Here is a 17,692-nt window from a genome sequence, read left to right on the forward strand (position 1 = left end):
AAGGGATTTGATTTAGGTCATACCTGAATGGTCTAGTGGTTTTCCCTACTTTCTTCAATTTAAGTCTGAATTTGGCAATAAGGAGTTCATGATCTGAGTGACAGTCAGCTCCTGGTCTTGTTTTTGCTGACTGTATAGAGCTTCTCCATCTTTGGCTGCAAAGAATATAATCAGTCTGATTTCGGTGTTGGCCATCTGGTGATGTTCATGTATAGAGTCTTCTCTTGTGTTGTTGGAAGAGGGTGTTTGTTCTGACCAGTGCATTTTCTTGGCAAAACTCTATTAGCCTTTGCCCTGCTTCATTCCGTATTCCAAGGCCAAATTTGCCTGTTACTCCAGGTGTTTCTTGACTTCCTACTTTTGCATTCCAGTCCCCTATAATGAAAAGGACATCTTTTTGGGGTGTTAGTTCTAAAAGGTCTTGTAGGTCTTCATACAACCGTTCAACTTCAGCTTCTTCAGCATTACTGGTTGGGGCATAGACTTGGATTACTGTGATATTGAATGGTTTGCCTTGGAAACGAAGAGAGATCATTCTGTCGTTTTTGAGATTGCATCCAAGTACTGCATTTCAGACTCTTTTGTTGACCGTGGTGGCTACTCCATTTCTTCTGAAGGATTCCTGCCCGCAGTAGTAGATATAATGGTCATCTGAGTTAAATTCACGCATTCCAGTCCATTTTAGTTCACTGATTCCTAGAATATCGACATTCACTCTTGCCATCTCTTGTTTGACCACTTCCAATTTGCCTTGATTCATGGACCTGACATTCCAGGTTCCTATGCAATATTGCTCTTTACAGCATCAGACCTTGCTTCTATTGCCAGTCACATTCCCACGTCCAAGGAGCCCTGGCTGCATGGGCGCAGGAGGGCCTAGAGGATCTATCCCACGTTGAAGGTCAGGAAGGGCTGTGGTGAGGAGATACCCCTCGTCCAAGGTAAGGAGCAGCGGCTGTGCTTTGCTGGAGCGGCCGTGAAGAGATACCCCACGCCCAAGGTAAGAGAAACCCAAGTAAGACGGTAGGTATTGGAAGAGGGCATCAGAGGGCAAAGACACTGAAACCATACTCACAGAAAACTAGTCAATCTAATCACACTAGGACCACAGCCTTGTCTAACTCAATGAAACTAAGCCATGCCCGTGGGGCAACCCAAGATGGGCGGGTCATGGTGGAGAGATCTGACAGAATGTGGTCCACTGGCGAAGGGAATGGCAAACCACTTCAGTATTCTTGCCTTGAGAACCCCATGAACAGTATGAAAAGGCAAAATGATAGGATACTGAAAGAGGAACTCCCCAGGTCAGTCAGTAGGTGCCCAATATGGTAGTGGAGTTCAGTGGAGAAATAACTCCAGAAAGAATGAAGGGGTGGAGCCAAAGCAATGGGATATTACTTAGCTATAAAAAGGAATGCATTCGAGCCAGTCCAAATGAGGTGGATAAACTCAGAGCCTATTATACAGAGTGAAGTCAGCCAGAAAGAGAAAGACAAATGCCACAGATTCACACATATATAGGGAACCTAGAAAGGTAGTACTGATGATCCTACACGCAGGGCAGCAAAGGAGACACAGACGTAAAGAACAGACTTTTGGACACAGTGGGGGAAGGAGAGGGTGGGATGATTTGAGAAAATAGCATTGAAACATACATAGCACCATACAGTGGGAACTTGCTGTATGATGCGGGGAACCCAAAGCCGAGCTCTGAGACAACTGAGTGGTGCCTGGGGAGGGAGGGAGGAGGCGGTGTAAGAGGGATACAGGGGATATCCCAGGGACACAAGGATTCTTCAACATGCAGATGAATCAATGATACGCCATATTCACAAACTGGAAGATACAAGCTACGTGATCGTCTCGATAAGGCTGCCCGCTCTCACCACCATCGACCAGTGCCCCCTCTGCACAGTGAACTCTGGGCGCAGCTCTGACTGGCAGAGTTCCAGAAGCAAGGGGCTGAGAAGAGGTGTGGGGCGCGGACTCCCCGAAGCTCTGAGGGTGAAGAGCCTCGGCCCCACACACCCTCCGCTGACGTGTGAGGATCACGGGCTGAGGTGGAGGCCACGTGACCTCGGGCAAGGTTAACAGTCTCAGTGTCTCCAGAACATGGGGGAATAACAGTCACAGGATTTAACGAGATGTGCCTGAAACAACACAAGGCATGTCATGGGACCAAGTAAGGACTCGTTCTTTCCACCATTAAAAGGAAGGAAAGTGGAAGCAAAACCTCCTGGCCACAGGTGGTCAGAACTAAAGTGCAGATTCTGCCGACTGTTCTTCTAAATCTCCGTGACAACTCAAAGTGAAGTCCTCATGGCATGGGTATACCAAAGTCCTTTACAATTGAGAAAAGTCCACGTGATTCTGTCACCACCATGAGGGATGCAGGGAGACTGTGTCACCCTGAGGTTGGAACTCGGCTGCATTGACTGCAGCTGCCTTGGCAAGGAAGTAGGGGGATGGGCAGAGGCTGGGGGAGCCCCCTCCGAACTCTGAGGCTCTGGGCACCTCAGTGGGGAAGCAGCCACATGGCCAAGGTCGCCGGGCAGGTCAGCACTCTCTCCTCTTTGATGAGACTAGTAATAATCTCCTCTGGCTGGAGGTGGTGGTTCTTCACGGACACTGGAGACCTTGCTTTGTCTGCTAACCTGCGCAAGTCGCTGCTGCTGTGCTGAGAATATGGGCCTTAGGAAGCTCTGAGCCGATAGTACTTGTTGCTTAGTCACTACATTGTGTCCAGCTTTTCAGCGACCCCGTGGACTGCAGCCCACCAGGCTCCTGTGTCCATGGGATTTCCCAAACAAGAATACTGGAGTGGGTTGCCATTTCCTTCTCCAGGGGGATCTTCTTGATCCAGGGATTGAACCCATGTCTCCTGCACTGCAGGAAGATTCCTTACCACTGAGTCACCAGGGAAGCCCCTAACATTAAATTGGTTTAAAATTGCCAATGCTTGTAGGAATATTGGAGGGAGTTCGATGTGCCAGAGATCTGATCAACTTTTTAGTAGAAGAGTCTTTAAAGCAATACCATTTAGGAAAAAGTGACTGGATAAGGTAAAACAAACCAAAAACAACAACAAGCCCTCTGAAGCAGAACTAATCATGAGGGGAGTCCTTTGCTCTAATTAATCATCATGGCAGAACTTTCTTATGGAAGTACTATACAGGATCTAGAAAAAATAATCATACGTGGTAATCGAATGTTTAACAGGGCATGTATCTTGAAATCAGTGCATAAACTGTATCCTAGAAGAGCAATAACCCAAATGATACAAGGTGACATCCTAACTATGTATTTATTAAATTTCCATTTAAAAATAAATTTCCTTCTGGGAAATGCAATAAGACATTTTCTGTGAATGGATGAAGTGCTCATTCTCTTTCTTGCTTTTGTTCTGTCAGTTTTTGCTTCGAGGATTTGTTTTGCCCCCCGTGCTGGGTCTTTGTTGCTGTGCGGGCTTTACTCCAGTTGCACTGAGTGAGACCTACCCCCCAAGCTGTGGGGCCCGGGCTGCACTGAGCTGGCTGCTCTGGTTGCGGACCACGAGATCCAGAGCGTGGGCTCAGCAGTTGTGGTGCTTGGGCTTACTTGCTCCATGGCATGTGGGATCCTCCCGGATCATATTGCAAAGCCGTGTCCCCTGCACTGGCAGATAAGATTCCCCTGCACTGAGCCAGCAGGGAAGCCCCTGCTTCTAGTATTTTAAAGCTCTCTCATTAGGTACATTCAAGCTTCTGTGTCTTCCTGGCGAGTCAGCCTTTCATCATCGTGAGATTTTCTCCATTCAGGTGACACTCTTCGTTTTGCAGTGTCAGCTCCCCATCTTGGTATCTGATTTTCATTTACACTCTTTGCATTTTGTTCCGTCTCTCTTTCCTTGAATTCCTTTGGGTAAATAACAGATTTTTTTAATATCCCATTTCATTGCCTCCACTGATTTGTGTTTGTTTTATTTTGTATTGGCATATAACCGATTAACTGTGTTATGGTAGTTTCAGGAGAATGGCAAAGGGGCTCAGCCACACATATACACGTATCCATGCTCCCCTACACTCCCCTCCCAACCAGGCTGCACGTAACACTGAGCAGAGTTCCCTGTGCTCTACAGGAGGTCCTTGCTGGTTAGCCATTTAAAATACAGCCCTGTGTACACGCCATCCCAAACTCCCTAATTATCCCTACCCCACAGCAACTATAAATTCATTCTCTAAGTCTGTGAGTCTCTTTCTGTTTTGTAAGTTCATTTGTATCATTTCTTTTTAGATTCCACATATAATGGTATGTCATACAATATTTCTTCTTCTCTGCCTGACTTACTTCACTCAGTATGATAGTCTCTAGGTCTGTGCATGTTGTTGCAAATGGCATGACTTCATTCTTTTTAATGGCCGAGTGATATTCCGTTGTATATATGTGCCATCTTTTTCATCCATTCCTCTGTCGACGGACACTTAGGCTGCTTCCGCGTCTCGCTGTTGTAAACATGCTGCGGTGGACACTGGGGTGCGTGTGTCTTTTCCATTATAGTTTTCTCTGGGCACACGCCACGGACTGTGGGATTGCTGGATCATACGGTAGCTCTGTTTTAGTTTTTTGTAAGAACCTCCATACTGTTCTCCATGGTGCCTGCACCAATTTGCATCCCGCCAGCAGTATAGGAGGGCTTCCTTCCCTCTGTACCCTCTCCAGCATTTCCTGTTTGTGGACTTTTTGATGATAACCATTCTGGCTGGTGTGGGGTGGTACCTCACTGCAGTTTGATTTGTATTTCTCTAATAATTATCAATCTTGAAAGTCTTCTCATGTGTCTTTTGGCCATCTGTTTGTCCTCTTTGGAGAAATGTTGATTTAGGTCTTCTGCCCATTTGTTGATTAGGTTCTTGGTTTTGATGAGCTGTTTGTAAAATTCTGGAGACTAGTACCTTGTCAGTTACATCATTTGCAAATATTTTCCTCCCAGTCTATGAGCTGTCTTTTTGTTTTGTTTATTGTTTCCTTTGCTGTGCAAAAGCTTTGAGTTTAAGTAGGTTCCATTTATTTATTTTTGTTTTTATTTCCATTCTGGGAGACAGACTGCAAAAAAATATTGCTTTGATTTATGTCAGAGAGTGTTCTGCCTATGTTTTCCTCTAGGAGTTTTATAGTTTCTGGTCTCACATTTAGGTCTTTAATCCATTTTGAGCTTATTTTTGTGTGTGGTGTTAAAGAATGATCTAATTTCATTTTTTTACATGTAGCTGTCCATTTCTCACAGAACTAGAACAAAAAATCCATTGATTTTTTAAGTTATACTTTTTCTGGTATTGTTTTAGAGGCTGTCCTAGAAATCACAGTATACAGTCTATATCTTTAAGTTCACAGTATATCTTTAAATGATATTTCACAACCGTGTAAGATGTGAAAACAGCATCATTCCATATTCTCCCTCTCCCGCCCTTTGTACTTTTAAATGCCTGTCATTTTACTTCTATGCTATAATCTTAAAAAAAAAAGCACCTTAGTCTTTTCAAGAATTCAGAACCACATACAGGGACTCTGCCGGTAGGAATGTGCCTGCCAGTGCAGGAGAGACGGGTTTGACCCTTGGTTTGGGAAGATTCCACGGAATAACTAAGTCCATGCACCAAGCCTGTGCTACTAAGCCTGTGCTCTCGGGCCTGTGAGCCACAACTGCTGAAGCCAAGCACCCACGGCTGCTCCTGGGACCTGCAACAAGAGGAGCCTCCACGGCCAGAAGCCTGTGCGTCACATGGAAGAGCAGCCCCGCGCTCCGCAGCTAGAGAGCGCGCGAGCCACCAACAGAGATCCAGCACAGCCAGAGACAGACAAGCAAAGGCAATTTAAAATCATGTATAAACTGTATATTGTTATTGTTGTTTAGTCGCTTACTGGTGTCCGACTCTTTGCAACCTCATGGACTGGAGCCTGCCAGGTTCCTCTGCCCATGGCATTTCTCAAGCAAGAATACCAGAGTGGGTATCTATTACCTTCTCCAGGGAATCTTCTTGACACGGGGATCAAACTCACGTCTCTTGCATTACAGGCCAATTCTTTACCACTGAGCCATCGGGGAAGTCATAGTGTATGTGTGTGTATATACACACGCATACACACACATAATAAACTATGTAAAATAAAGATTAAAATGTTTTTTATATTTATCTTGATAGTCAGCCATTCTGGTGCCCTCTATTCCTTTCTGAAGATCCAGAGTTTCATGAGGTATCATTCCTCTTGATCCCAAAGAGCTTCTTACAGTATTTCTCATGAGCAGGTCTATGACACGTATTTTCTCAAATGGTCCCTATTTTGCCGTAATGTTTGCAAGACACTTCTCTGGACCTAGACGTCTAGACTGACTTCCTTTCAGCATGGCAAGGATACGTGTTCCAGTGTCTCCTGGTTTCTGCTCTTTCTACAAAAAGTCAGCTGTGATTCATTTTCCCTTGGGTGGTTTTCAAGGGTCTTTTTATCTTTGATTTCTATGAGCTTGACTTTAGTGTGCCGAGTGTGCACTTTTATCTGTTTTAATGTATCGAGGGGTTCTTGAACTTTTGGGGTATGTAGATTTATACCTTTCATCAGTTTTGTAATGTTGTCAGCCATTATACCTTCAAATGTTTCTTCTGCCTCATTCTCTCTGTTCTCCTTGTGAGATGCCAAATCTATGCAGGTTAGAACATTTGATATTGACTCACAGATCTGCGTCAGCGGGTTAGATGTGATATTGAATTTCATCTTTAGGGGAGAAATACCCATGTACTGACAGCACAAAGGTTGCACCTTTGCTGTACAGTAAGGACAGGCTGGGCTATGCTCAAAGGCTTACACAAACAAGAGCCTACCTTCTGCTCATGCAACATGTCCATCGTGGGTCAGCTGAAGCTATTCAGGAACAGAGTCCAGTCTACATCTGGAACACCAATGGTTGTCATGGCAGAGGAAGAAGAAAATATGGATAACCATGGTTGGCTCTTCTACCCATCAGTGAAAAACATCATTTCTGTTCATGTATCATTGGTAGCAAGTCATGAGGCCAAACCTGAGTCAATGGGCAAGGAAGCACACTCTTCCTCCAAGGAGAGGTAACCATGTGTCTGAACAGTAACCTTCCACCACAGCTCTGATCTCTCACTGGGCGGGGGCTGAGAGACCTTCTCAGAAAGGACCCTTGCTCAGTCACCTGTTCGCCGTGGCCATTTTCTCCACTCCTGGGACCTCCTTTTCCACTCTCTTTCTTGGCTACGTGTAAGAGGCACTGAAGGATTTCTTTTCCTTGGAGAAATGAGCATGTTTCCTGGGCTGTTTCTTGGTTATCGAAGGCACCAGGCCCAAGGTTTGCAGTCACAGTGTCTTCCAGCACAGACCAGAGGCACAGGGCTCAGAAACACAACCAGCCCTCTCTGACTTCAGTCAGCTCCATGTGCCAACAGATGCACCCACAATTCACCGAGAGAGAGATGCACCCTCTCTCTGGACTTCCATGCAGGCACCTGAAGCTTATCAGGAACTGGGAGAAAGCTACCATTAGTCTCTGCAAGGACTTATGGGTGTCATCTTAACTCTTTCAGAGATGTTAACAGGAGGCATCAGAGCCATATAGCTAATTTGTGGAAGGCAGTGCTTTGACCGGCTTTTGTCATTCAGAGCCCTTTTCAGATTCACCTTTTACTGGTTGGAGGTGAGAACTATACTCAGATGTGTAAAATTTCTGTTTTTTGGAATCTCCTTATTTCTTTTCATTCCTACTTGTACACCAGATAGCTGTTTTCTGAGTGTGTCTTACAGTACCCTGTCCAATGCAGATACCAGCCACCAAAGCACGCTCTAGCATTCTGCTGGCCCAAAACCTCAGCTCATTAGGGTATGATCTTGGTGCCTGTGTCCAACTCTTGAGACCCCTGGACTGTAGCCTGCCAGGCTCCTCTGTCCATGGGATTTCCCAGGTGAGCATACTGGAGTGGGTTGCCATTGCCTTCTCCAGGGATCTTCCCAACCCAGGAATGGAAGCTGGGTCTCCGGCTACTTCACAAGTCATCACAGGTGACAGTTTTACCAACTGCCATACATACCACATACCTTGGGCTTCCCTAGTGGTTCAGCTGGTAAAGAACCCACCTGCAGTGAGGGAGACCTGGATTTGATCCCTGGGTTGGGAAGATCCTCTGGAGTGGAATACTACCCACTCCAGTATTCTGGCCTTGAGAATTCCATGGACTATAGTCCATGGGGTCGCAAAGAGTCAGACATGACTGAGCGACCTTCACTTACACCGTGTACCAAGTGCCACCCTCCAGCCTCCAGCAGACGTCCCCCCGCTGCAGTCCACCAGGCCCTGGAGCCAGTGCCACAGTTTTAGGACTCCACGCGGCGGTATCTCACTCCTGGCACCCAGTCCTGTAGACTCTATGACAGGCCAAGTTATATCGCCATGTAAGTCACTCTGAAACCACACTAACAGCAGCAAGAGTGCTGTGTTCTCATCGTCACCTCCTTCCCGTCGCAGGGCTGGTCCACCGTTTATAATGCAGGATGACTGGGCAGCCTCTGTCAATGTTGCCAGAATAGAGAGAAAAGAGATGGAGGAAGCGTGCGTTGCTTAAAGCCTCAGTGTAGGTGTGACCCGTGTCCCTTTTGCTTACTGCCATTAGCCAGAGCAAATCACACACCCAAGTCTGACATCTCCCGGACAGGGAAGCACCATCGTTCCCCAGAGAAGGGCAGCAACCGGCGATACTATCCGCCACACCTGCCTATGAGACAATAGCTCAGAAAAGCACCCAAGAAGAGTCCTAAGAAGCAGAGAAGCTAATATATTATGCAGTGAAAATTATCTTTTAAGCTTCAAGTCTGAAAATGTTGAGGTAAACATACAACTGATAAGAAATGGTTTTTATCTTCATTTTGTAAAACTTTTAGGAAACTATCTAATCGGGCACATACATAGTGATTACTGGGAAGGACACCACCTCTGTGCAGAAGGTTGTCTTCCGAGCTCAGGTGACGACGCTGGAGCTGGAGGAGGTGGCTCTGAGGCCTGGTCTGGCTCAGATGTGGGCCCAGGGGCAGGCCTGGCTCTCTGGGAATCAAGGCTTTCATCAGGCACATCATAGCTCCACGGATGATCTCCAAGGCTTCTCCCAAGTCTCCATTTTTATATACAATCTACATATTTTCAAAGGTTTTTCAAGAAAATTGTTATTCTTTGAAAATGTTATTACATATTTCAGAATACAACACTGAATTGCCTTTTCACTTTTTGTGTTTCTAACAATAAGCCATTTCCATGAAACAAACACTTTTAAGAGTCGTTTGATCCTGCGGCTGTTTCACCACGTGCTATTCTAGTCCTCTGTTTGGAACACAAAAATCATTTCCAAAGCAACTAATTATAGTCTAAGTCACAAGTGCTGGATTGCTGCTGCTGGTAGGAAATTAGAAGCAACCATCACACAAATATTAAAAGCTTCTTATTTTTGAAGCTCTCCCCCAAACTAGTACAAGATACAAAAAAATGCAGGAAAGACATATACAATACCCAATATAGAAGTGAACTTCTCAAGGTGGCTTTGTGAGTGATCAGCTTAGCATGAGTCGGAAGAGAATTGTTTTCTGTCTGGGACTTTGTACTTTCCCTGAAATCAGTGGAGCCTGTTTGCGTGGGTGTATTTCTGGTTCTCTTTTCTGTTCCGCTGGTCTGTGTATCTGTTCCTCTGCCAATACCACACTCTCTTGATTACTGTGTATTAAGTCTTAATACCAGGCAGTGATTCCTCCCACTCTCCTTTGTCAAGATTGTTTTTGGTATTCTAGGGCCATGCCTCTTCATTTACATTTTAGAGTCAGCTTGTCCTTGTCTACAAAACTTGCTTAGGTTTTAATAGCATTGAATTAAGCCTATGGATCATTTTAGGGAGAACTGACATATTTACTGTCCTATGTCTTCCATTCCACAAACACAGGATGTCATTCCACTTATCAAATCTTTGATTTCTTTCATCAGCATTTTGTAGTTTCAGACATACAGATCCTATACATATTTTGTTAATTGAATGCCTGCATTCATGTGTGCTAAGTTGCTTCAGTCGTGTCTGACTCTTTGCGATACTATGGACTGTAGCCCACCAGGCTCCACTGTCCATGGAATTTCCCAGGCAAGAATATTGGAGTGGGTTTCCATTTCCTATTCCAGGGAATCTTCCTGACCCAGGGATTGAACCCGTATCTCTTACATCTCCTGCACTGGCAGGCGGGTTCCTTACCACTAGCACCACCTGGGAAGGCCAACTGAAGTAAGTATTTCATTATCTTTGGGGTGAATGTAAATTGTATTACATTTTTAATTTCAATTTCTTCATGGTTTGTTGTCCATTTATAGAAATGCAGCTGACTTCTGTATATTGGTACTGTGTCTTGCAGCCTTGCTAAACTCACTTACTAGTTGTAGAAGTTGAAAAATATTGTTTTCTTATATATACGCTAAGACTTCCTATATAGACAATCATACCACCTACAAATACAGCTTTAGATCTTCCTTTCCAATCTGTATACCATTTATTTCTTTTCCTTGACTCATTTAGTGGCCAGAACTTCCACATTCAGTACTAAGTTGTTACTGATCTTTTTTTTTTAAATTTATTTATTTTAATTGGAGGCTAATTACTTTACAATATTGTGGTGTTTTTTGGCATGCATTCACATGAATCCGCCATGGGTGTACATGTGCTCCCCATCCTGAACCCCCCTCTCACATCCCTCCCATCCCATCCTTCAGGGTCACCCCAGTGCACCAGCCCCGAGAGCTCTGTCTCATGCATCGAACTTGGACTGGAAGGCATTCAGCCTTTTACCATGCAATATGCTGTTGGCTGTAGTTTTTTTTTAATAGATGTTCTTTATCAAGTTGGGGTTGCTCCCCTGTATTTCTAGATTCCCAAGGATTTTTACCATGAATGGGTGTTGGATTTTGTCAGGTGCTTTGTCTGGGTCAGTGGATATCATCATATTATTTCTTTGGCTTGATCATATATTGGACCACACTGATTGATTTTCTAATATTAAACCAGCCTTGCCCATCTGGAATAAATCCCACTTGGACACAGTGTATAGTTTTTTATGTTGCTGGATTTGGTTTGCTAATATTTTGCTGAGGATTTTTCACATCTAAATTCAGGAGTGATATTGGTCTATGTGGGGTTTTATTTTATTTTGTTTTTTATTCTTTGTCTGGTTTTGGTATTGGGACAACACTAGCTTCGCAAGTACGACTGGGAAGTGCTCCTCTTCTACTTTCTGAAAGGGGTCATATAAAACTGGTGTTAATTCTTTCAACATTTGGTAAAATACTCCATGGAAGACATCTGGCCCTGCCAAATCTCTCTCTTACCAGGAGATTTTAAATGAAAAGTTCAAGGACTATTCATGTTATCGATTTCATCAGAGTTGGGTTTCGATAGTTTGTGGTTTTCAAGAAATCGATCCATTTCTTCTGAATTTTTGAGCATGAAGTTGTTTATGGTGTTTCCTTACTGTCTTCTTGATGTCTGCAGAATCTGTTTAGTAATAATGTACTAATACCCTGTTCTAAATCCATCCTGATTCTGATGATCTGTGTCTTCTCTATTTTTATTTTTGTCAGTCTTGCTAGAGTCTGATAATTTTATTTTTTTGAAGAATCAACTTTTTTCCATTGATTTTTGCTGTTGTTTTCTATTTTTCAATGTCATCGGTTTCTGCCCTTATCTTTACTGTTTCCTTCCTCCTTCCTCATCTTTCTCAGGTTTCTTGAGGCAGCCTAGGCTGTTTATCTGAGGTCTCTCCTCATTTCTGATGGAGTGTTAGGTGCTGCGCACTTTCCTCCAGCATTGCTTTAGCTGCATCCTTCGCCTGACACTTTGACAAGAATGTTTTTCTGTAACACTTGGTCAGCAACAGCCAGAGTTGCTCTTGGCTCACTCAACAAAAAACACCCTTCGTGATCTATGCACAAGCACTCCCCCTGAATCACAAACAGATTCTCTCACACATTGTAAGGAGAACTCCAGGGCACCATTCCACCAGCACACTCAGATGGCAGTGAAGCTCAAACGTGAACCAGGCAAACAAAACACTCTTCCTGCCTAGGTAGAAACACTGTTCTCAGACTTTGCACACCTCTGGAGAGAGGGCAGGGGTATTACTAACTCTATTCCATGTCTTGAAAATTCTATGTTGCTTATATCCTTACTGGAGAGAAACTGAAATGGAAGAAAGTGCATCTTCTGGAAGAAGCACAGAGAAAGCTGTGGTGAGCAAAACACCAGGTGGGTTTGTGTAAAGGTGCAGGAGAGGGAAAGAGACAATGAGAGAGAATAAGACGAGATCCTCAACATTGGCGGTCATGGTGCAGGAGAGGGGAAGAGACAACGAGAGAATAGGACGAGATCCTCAACATCGGTGGTCATCAAGGACGTGCAAACCAAACTGCAAAGATACTACTCCACACCCAAGGGGACGGTTAGAATAAAAAAGAGAGAGAAACGGTACTGGCAAGAAGGTGGGTAAACTGGAGACCTGTGCAGTTTGTGGGGTATAAAATGGTGCAGCTATTTTGGAAACTAGTTCAATAATTCCTCAAAAAATTAAATATAGTTGCTACTGCTGTGATACAAATTTAAAACCATTTAAAAATGGTTGAGATGATAAATTTTGTTATTTTACCACAATTTTAAAAAGTTAAACATAGAATTACCATATGACTCAGATAGACTAGGTATCTATCCAAGAGAAATTAAAATATATTTCCACATAAAGTTTTGTGCATGAATGTTCACAGCAGTATTATTCATAATAGTCAAAAGGTGGAAACAACCCAAATATACATCAACTGATAAAGGGATAAATAAATGGAATATGGAATATTATTTGCCTGTTTATACTAATATATATTAGTACATATATATAATATATATTCCATAATTCCATTCTCATCCATAATTTTATATATATATATATACACACACACACACAGAATACATTATTCCACAGAAAGGAATATTATTCAGCCACAAAAAATAATGCAGTATTGACATGTGCTTCAGCATGGATGGACTTTGGAAACATCACGTTCAGTGAGAGAAGACAGCTACAAGAGGCCATGCTCTGTATGATTCCATTACTGTGAACTGTCCAGAACAGACGAATGTGTAGGAGACGGAAAGCAGACAAATGCTTTCCACGGGGACGAGGTTGAGGACCGACTCCTGGGGGGGTTCTCTTTAAGGAATGCAGATGCTCTGGAATTAGACAGTGGCCGTGGCTGCCAGACCTTGTGAACGCACTAAAACCCACTCAATTGTACACTCTCAAAGGGTGGGTTTTACGGCACGTGAATTTTATCTCAATTGTACACTCGAAAAGGGTGGGTTTTACGGCACGTGAATTATATCTCAATTGTACACTCGAAAAGGGTGGGTTTTACGGCACGTGAATTATATCTCAATTGTACACTCGAAAAGGGTGGGTTTTACGGCACGTGAATTATATCACAATTGTACACTCGAAAAGGGTGGGTTTTACGGCACGTGAATTATATCACAATTGTACACTCGAAAAGGGTGGGTTTTACGGCACGTGAATTATATCACAATTGTACACTCGAAAAGGGTGGGTTTTACGGCACGTGAATTATATCTCAATTGTACACTCGAAAAGGGTGGGTTTTACGGCACGTGAATTATATCACAATTGTACACTCTCAAAGGGTGGGTTTTACGGCACGTGAATTATATCTCAATTGTACACTCTCAAAGGGTGGGTTTTACGGCACGTGAATTATATCACAATTGTACACTCTCAAAGGGTGGGTTTTACGGCACGTGAATTATATCACAATTGTACACTCTCAAAGGGTGGATTTTATGACATGTGAATTATATCACACTTTCTAAAAGAGCACACAGGGCACACTAAGGAGAAGGGCCTTTCCCTGGGAGCCTGGGAGGGGAGCAAGCTCCGGGACTTGGCAGCACCGGGTCCACCTGGCCTCTGAGAGCCGCTGAGCTGGGGGTGGGCAGGAGGGGTGGGCAGGGTCTAAGCCTGCTCTTACTGACTCTGGACCTCGGGACAACTGCATCCTCAAGAAAGGTGCTCATTGCCTTAGATGGGAGGAATTCCAGGCTTCAAACTGAAAGAAGAAAAGCCTAAGTAGGCAAAACAAAAAAGCAAGAAGGAGCCGGCAGTGAGAAGGAACAGGAGTTGAGTGCAGGCTTGCTTTGCCCCAAACAGCAGCTGAGGGCGCAGAGGCAACGCCGGGGTTGCCACCAGGCTGCCTGCAGGCCCTGGGCTCTGTCTTCTCCGACTGACACTCATCTGGAGGCACACGTGACTTTCACTTTTGATTTTTTGATATTTCTGGTACATTCCTCAGCAATCTACGCCCCTTCTGGAGCTGAAGAACAACCACCTCTTTCATACTTAGGAGACGCTTGGCATCCTAGCTATCTACTCTTTTCAAAAAGATTAAACTACTAGAGAAAAACATAATTTCTTATTGAAAACAGGTTTGGACCAACTTCAGGTTTTTAAAATCATGCCTGCATTCCTGTGGATCTGATACTGTTATGAGCGCGTATATCTTACCACTGTGAAGTCAGGGTGGAAAATACATCATCTCTCTCAGATTCCTGGAATAACTTCAAAAGTTCTGGGTCCCCAGATAAGTGTGCAAGAATGCGCAATTCGATCTGCGAGAAGTCTGTCAGATAGAGCTCTGCGTTAATTCAGAACCTATCCACACACGCCTCATTGTTGCCACCCAGCCCGGGCAACCTCAATCTCCCCTCCCCACAGGGAGGGGAATCAAGGTCGGCACGCCCACCTCCCACCTGCCAGGCCCCTGGGCATTGGGCTGTTCGCCATCCCTGGTGCTAAGAGTCCGGGAGACCTCTTCTGTAAGGCTGGCAAGGCCTCCAGGGGGCCGCACTCATTGATCGAGTCATCAGAACATCAGAGGTTCAGAAGGGCTCTCTCTGTGCCAGGCTGTGTGCCTGGGGTGCGCTAGTGAACAAGACGGATGGCGGTCCCTTCCGTGTGGAGCTGCTACTCGAGGAGAGGGAGACGGTTTGGGTGAATTATTCCGTGTGTTGGAAGGCGAGCAATGAAATGGGAAAGACAGATCAAGAGGAGGAGGTTCCAGAGTGAGTGTGTGTGGGGAGGTTGCTGCTGTGACGTGTCATTGAGAAAGGGACGAGGTAGCAGAGGCAAAGAGGTTGGAGGAGGGAGCAAGACCACACCGGGGGAGAAGGCTCCATGCGGGGGAGAAGGCTCCGTGCGGGGCTGGCGGTGGGGCTGAGGGCAGAGTGGGAAGGGGCACCGGGGGGACAGGACAGAAGGGGGAGGTGGACTTGGGGGGCCTAGCAGGGAATCTTGGCTCTAGGTGCAGTCACGTGAAGAAGCCCAGGAGGCAGAGCTGCCCTTGCCTACTGGGCATAAGAAGCCTCGGCTTCACGTAAATATCTGCCTGGGGTTTACCTTCAGGAGCGAGTTCTGTAAGCGCCTTTGGATTACTCGGTTTCTAAGCATTTGAACACGTGAAGCACGTAAGGTGGGCTCCAGTGGCATGCTGTGTCTGCTGGCACGTACCTGCTGCCAGGAAGGTGTAGCCTTCGGATGAAACAAACGCCGTCCTTGGGGAGATGCTGAGTTCGTCCTCTTCACCTGAATCGTTATGAGTTCAAGAGCACTTGGTGAACTGGTCGTTGAGCTGATTCATAGCTATTCCTCACACACAGTTATTTTAACATCACTCGGAAGTCAGAAGAGTATTTTCCTGATTTTTCTTAATGCAATTTTAAAACATCATAAGACTGCTGAAAGCAAACTAGATTTTCTGCTGTTAAAATTTCCTGTTCTGTCTACAATTCTCAGTGAAGAAAAGGTCAAACACTGGCCCTCTGCGCCTCACCAATAGGAGGCCTCCTTGGGGAAGGTCTCCCCACGGAATGTGCGGTGCAGGGCTGGCGCAGGCCAAGCTGCTGCCTACCTCCAGGAGCTCTGTTCACGCAAAGCTCATGGCGCGTCACTGTTTCGCTTCGACCTTCTGGAAGCAGCAGTTCCCGAAAGCAAGTGGGCAGGAGTTTACTGGGAACAGGCCACAGAAGCCGGCTTTGCTCAGACTTGACCTTTTCTTTCTCAGAAATGTCATCACCCTCAGGGCAGTGGAGTGGATGGAGACAAAGAAGAGTGTGACTACACTTTTACAAACATGTCCAGTAATTTTCAGACCTTAATAAAAGCCAGCTCCGTTGTCTGTCTCTTCTCTGTTGGGAAGCTGGTGGGGGAGAGGCAGTGGGAGGGGAGCCTCTTTCCCGGGGTAATTTATCATCCACTTTCACTTAGAAACCGCTAGAGGGGAGGGGCCGTGCCACTTGAGCTGAGTTTTATTTTTCTGTGTATATTTAAATCCTGGTCACGCAAATACAGAAGAGAACTTCAGGAAAGAAAAGCAGTTACTTAGATAGCAAAACAATTACAAACATTTCTAGGCTTAAAAAAAAACGTTGCTCAAGATTTTTGTGAAATAAAAAGAAATGTGTTACCTTTAAAACTCTGAGGTTTAGTTATCTGAATTGGGTGCTTGGAGATACCTTGGATATTCTGCGAATAATAGAAGGGAAACTGCTTTAGCTGAAATATCTTCTTTTAATCTGAATCATTTAACGGTATTTAAAATGTGTTACATTTAAAATATATATATATATTTTTTGGAGAAGGAAATGGCAACCCACTCCAGTATTCTTGCCTGGAAAAGTCCATGGACAGAGGAGCCCGGTGGGCTGCAGCCCATGGGGTTATATGACTGAACACACACGCATGAGGAGGGTGGAGAGAGACGGGTTGGTAGCAGTAAACTGGAAGAACCAAAAATACATTTATTTACCTGGCTGCCCCAGGTCTTAGCTGCAGCGTTTGAACTCTCAGGGACGGCACCTGGGATCCAGTTCCCTGACCAGGGATGGGACCTGGCTTCCCTGCTTTGGGAGCTCTCTGTCACTGGACCACCAAGGGAAGCCCCTAAATGTGTCATATTTTATTAAACCCTAACAAAATAACCAATGCCAATGTGTTATGCATATGTGTATCCATCTTAATACAACTAATACTGAAGCACAATTTTGGTGGGTAGACCAAAGTATCAATGTAGAGTCAACATACAAAAGTCAATTCTATGTTTACACAGTGCCAATGAATAATCAGACATTGAAATTAAATAAACAATGCCATTTATATTAATAACAGCACCCCCAAAACATTCAGGTATAAATTTGTATGTTGAAAACTACAGAATCCTGATAAAAGAAAATTAATAGTCCTAAATAAATGGAAAGATATACCATGTTCATGGATTAGAACATTCAACATTAATATGCCAATGACTCCCAAATTGATCTATAAATTCAACACAATCCTAATTAAAATATTAGCAGTATTTTCTTAGCTATCAACAAGCTGATTCTATAAATTGTGGATTATAAATATAAATGTAAAATGCAAAACTCTAAAACTTTTAGAGGAAAATTTAAGAGAAAATCTGTGTAATCTTGCATTAGACAAAGAATTCTTAGATATACCCCTTCAGCATGGTCCGTAAAGAAAACAATGAAAAACTGGACTCCATCAAACTTACTTTTGTTTTTTGCAAATC

At 44.4% G+C, this 17,692-nt stretch overlaps 1 protein-coding gene across 6 annotated transcripts in view; it reads right to left on the minus strand.

The window, feature by feature from the left end:
• POLN (DNA polymerase nu) overlaps window positions 1-17,692 on the minus strand; it is a 151,473-nt gene that overhangs the window by 52,846 nt on the left and 80,935 nt on the right. For 4 of the 6 annotated variants that reach the window (XM_086404510.1, XM_086404516.1, XM_086404511.1 and 1 more), the window contains 3 exons: window positions 16,587-16,644; window positions 15,631-15,705; window positions 14,629-14,743 (listed from right to left, as the gene is read on the minus strand). In XM_086404510.1, coding sequence (XP_086260636.1) covers window positions 14,629-14,743; window positions 15,631-15,705; window positions 16,587-16,644 — 248 coding nt within the window. Of the gene's footprint in view, window positions 1-8,894; window positions 9,175-14,628; window positions 14,744-15,630; window positions 15,706-16,586; window positions 16,645-17,692 lie in introns of those variants that run through there. The other 2 variants (XM_086404513.1, XR_015165065.1) reach the window with 2 other exon arrangements.

Source organism: Bos grunniens, chromosome 6, assembly GCF_055505025.1.
Source record: "Bos grunniens cultivar Pamir isolate PY7600 chromosome 6, Bosgru_T2T1.0, whole genome shotgun sequence".
In the NCBI taxonomy this organism is placed as follows: Eukaryota; Metazoa; Chordata; class Mammalia; order Artiodactyla; family Bovidae; genus Bos; species Bos grunniens.